The sequence below is a fragment of the Pelophylax lessonae genome (genome assembly GCF_965119305.1).
Source record: "Pelophylax lessonae genome assembly, chromosome: 6".
Classification (NCBI taxonomy): Eukaryota; Metazoa; Chordata; class Amphibia; order Anura; family Ranidae; genus Pelophylax; species Pelophylax lessonae.
In genome coordinates, this window is record NC_138773.1 from 14,672,712 (window position 1) to 14,675,449 (window position 2,738).

The following is a 2,738-nucleotide window of genomic DNA, read 5'->3' on the forward strand; positions in this document are numbered from 1 at the left end:
TGAATATCTATGACCCTCGGATGAGGTTTTTATATATGTTCCCTCTGTTCCAATGATGTTTCATTGCATTTTTAATTCATGCTCATGCTTCCCTGTTATAGTTTGTCTATACCACTTACGTTTTCAATTCCACCTACAGTGTGGTCTCCCCCATCCTGTTGGTACAGTGAGCGCTGATTCACTGATTTAGGTCAGTGTGTTTTTTGTTTGTTGTCACTGTGCACTTTGTAATCATCATATTTGCAAGCGCTGTGTTTTCTGTTAGTTTGTGATTTTTCATGTTCGTGTTCGTATATTCGCTAGAACATTTCCCCTGTTCGAGATGTTCTGGTCCGAACCGAACAGGGGGGTTGTTTGGCTCATCACTACTCTCCAATATTTTTTCAGACTCTTTCACATTTGATTATCCAGGCACCATGCTCAGCCCTTTTCATGCAAATATATCCAGTTTCCTCATTAGTTTTAAAAACATGTAACCAATATCCAGGGAAAATTTGCATTAGTTCTACTTTCATCTAGTGAACAACTCCTCCACATCCAAGCAGTTGTGTAGTCATCTTTACAAGTTCGACAATGTCCTCTCCTGTGTGGTTCTTCACACTGGCCATGGCCATCCTGGAAAGTGGGACTGGTATAATCCTAAATGCCTGTATTGTCCTTTTCAGTGTAAAACATGTGAAAAATGGATTTGCAATGAACATGTGTGACCAAGTCCATTTCATCACGGGGCTGGTGAACATTGTTATTCAGTGTGTAATGACTACACAAGGTGCACTTTGGCTTAGCGGATTTCACAACTTTACCAAAGAACTTTACTTACTAATATTCTTCTTAAATATGTTTTTAATCTACTGCAGCTACTGGATGACCTCTTGGCTCTGTGTTGTCTACTGTATCAGCATTGCAAACTACACTCACCAACTTTTTTTGTGGTTGAAGAGAAGACTTTCAGCATTTCTACCCCACTTGTTGCTGCTATCAATATCTGGATCGCTCATTATCTGTATACCGGTATTCTGGACTTCGGACCCTGAGGAAAGAGCAGTTGGAAATGCCACTCTAGGACCCTTTAACGTTAGTGGAACATTTCAAGTAAACATAATATATATCATAACTGTCAGTATTTTTGGCAGCTATCTGCCCTTTGGTCTCACTCTTATCTCACTGGTACTCACAATCAGCTCCCTCTTACAGCACATCCAGAACATGAAACAGAAGGATATGGACAGAGGTCAGTCTAAGCTTCAAGCCCATGTTAGGGCAGTAAAAACAATGATGGCCCATTTCATGTTTGCTCTGTGCTTCTTTATAGCTGACATGCTTGGTTTTACATCTGAAACTGTAGATGTAGATGCTAAAACTCTAACTATCTTTTTTTGTATGTTATCATATCCAACTGCTCAGTCTGCCATTATCTTCAAATCCAACTCCAAGCTAAGACGTTTATTTATTGAGATGATTTGTCTTAAAAATCTATGTAACCGACCTACTCAAGATCACCCTAATGAAAGAGTTAAAGTTGAGCTCCAGGCAAATGGATAAATACAAAGATGAAATATAATGTACATAAGGTGAGGTTCACAGCAGCCTATGGTCTGAAAAGCTATGAGCTGTGGCAGTGACATTTCCCTGGCAGACCTGGCAGATTTTGCAAGATGTAAACCATTTTTAGGAAAACATGAGTGATGAGACCAAACACTTTTTTTTGTTTAATGCGATTTAAATAAACTGTTAGGCATCACAAAATTATCATAGCAGCCGTTAACCCTTCTGCTGCCAGGTCCATACACCATACGGACCTACAGCCCTGCTTCCAGCTTGCCAGGGCCGTACGCCATACGGACCAGACATTTCTCCACCTGCTATAAGCTCATGGTCACTTCAGTGACCATAGGCTTATAGTAAAACTGTTCAACAGACTCTGCTGAATAAACAGATAGCTCTGACTAGCAGCTGACAAGCCACTGATCAAAGCTATTCACCTCAAATGTGACCCCCTGCCAATGCCACTGCTTCCCTTTCTCCAGCCTCTCCACCTCCCACCGATCCTCTTCTTATAAAATGCCCCCCAATCTTCTCTTCTTTCCTTTTCCCCTACATTCGCCTTCCCCCCAGCACTGATTTTCCCTTGCACTAATCTGCCTAGTCCCCCCTCCCCCCAAAGCCGATCCCCTGCAGCTATCCTGCAGCTTCCGGCTTCCCCCTTCTGCCTCTCCTGCTGGCTTAAGGTGCTGCAGGGGTTTATAGGGCACCAAAATATGTCCCCCCCCGCAACTTCAACTCCCCCAGTGGCCCCCACCTCTCTAGTCCCCCGCTGCTGGCTGGCAATCCCTCCTTCCCCTCCTGCCACCTGCAGCTTCTGCTCCTGCACTCGGGAATGCTGTCAGGATGCAGAGAGGGGGGTTGAATTTCAAAATATTAAAAAAAGAAAATTTACAAAAAATTTTAAAAATGTAAAATAAAATGTGATAAAAAAAGAATGAAAAAAGGCCTTGTTCACACAGGACATTTCCAGAATACACCCCTGCAAGGCTGAATTTACCTGTGAAGGGATGCACAGGTGTTTTATGCATCCAGTACCGTTGATGTAATTTGGGATGTAGCAATTATTTATTGATTACAGGTACTTATATAGTGCTGTCAGTTTATATATTGCACACACACAACCCCAAAGAGCATACAATCTAAGGTCCCAAACTCACATTCATACATACACTAGGGCCTATGTAGACAGGAGT

At 42.3% G+C, this 2,738-nt stretch overlaps 1 protein-coding gene across 1 annotated transcript; it reads left to right on the forward strand.

Annotated features, from left to right (window-relative positions):
* Nucleotides 1-573: 573 nt before the first annotated feature.
* LOC309558426 (taste receptor type 2 member 41-like) lies at nt 574-1,542 on the forward strand (the record flags this gene model as incomplete). The annotated part of the gene is made up of 1 exon (XM_082261500.1): nt 574-1,542. The coding sequence occupies one exon, from the start codon at nt 574-576 to the stop codon at nt 1,540-1,542; it is 969 nt and encodes a 322-aa protein (XP_082117626.1).
* Nucleotides 1,543-2,738: the final 1,196 nt, after the last annotated feature.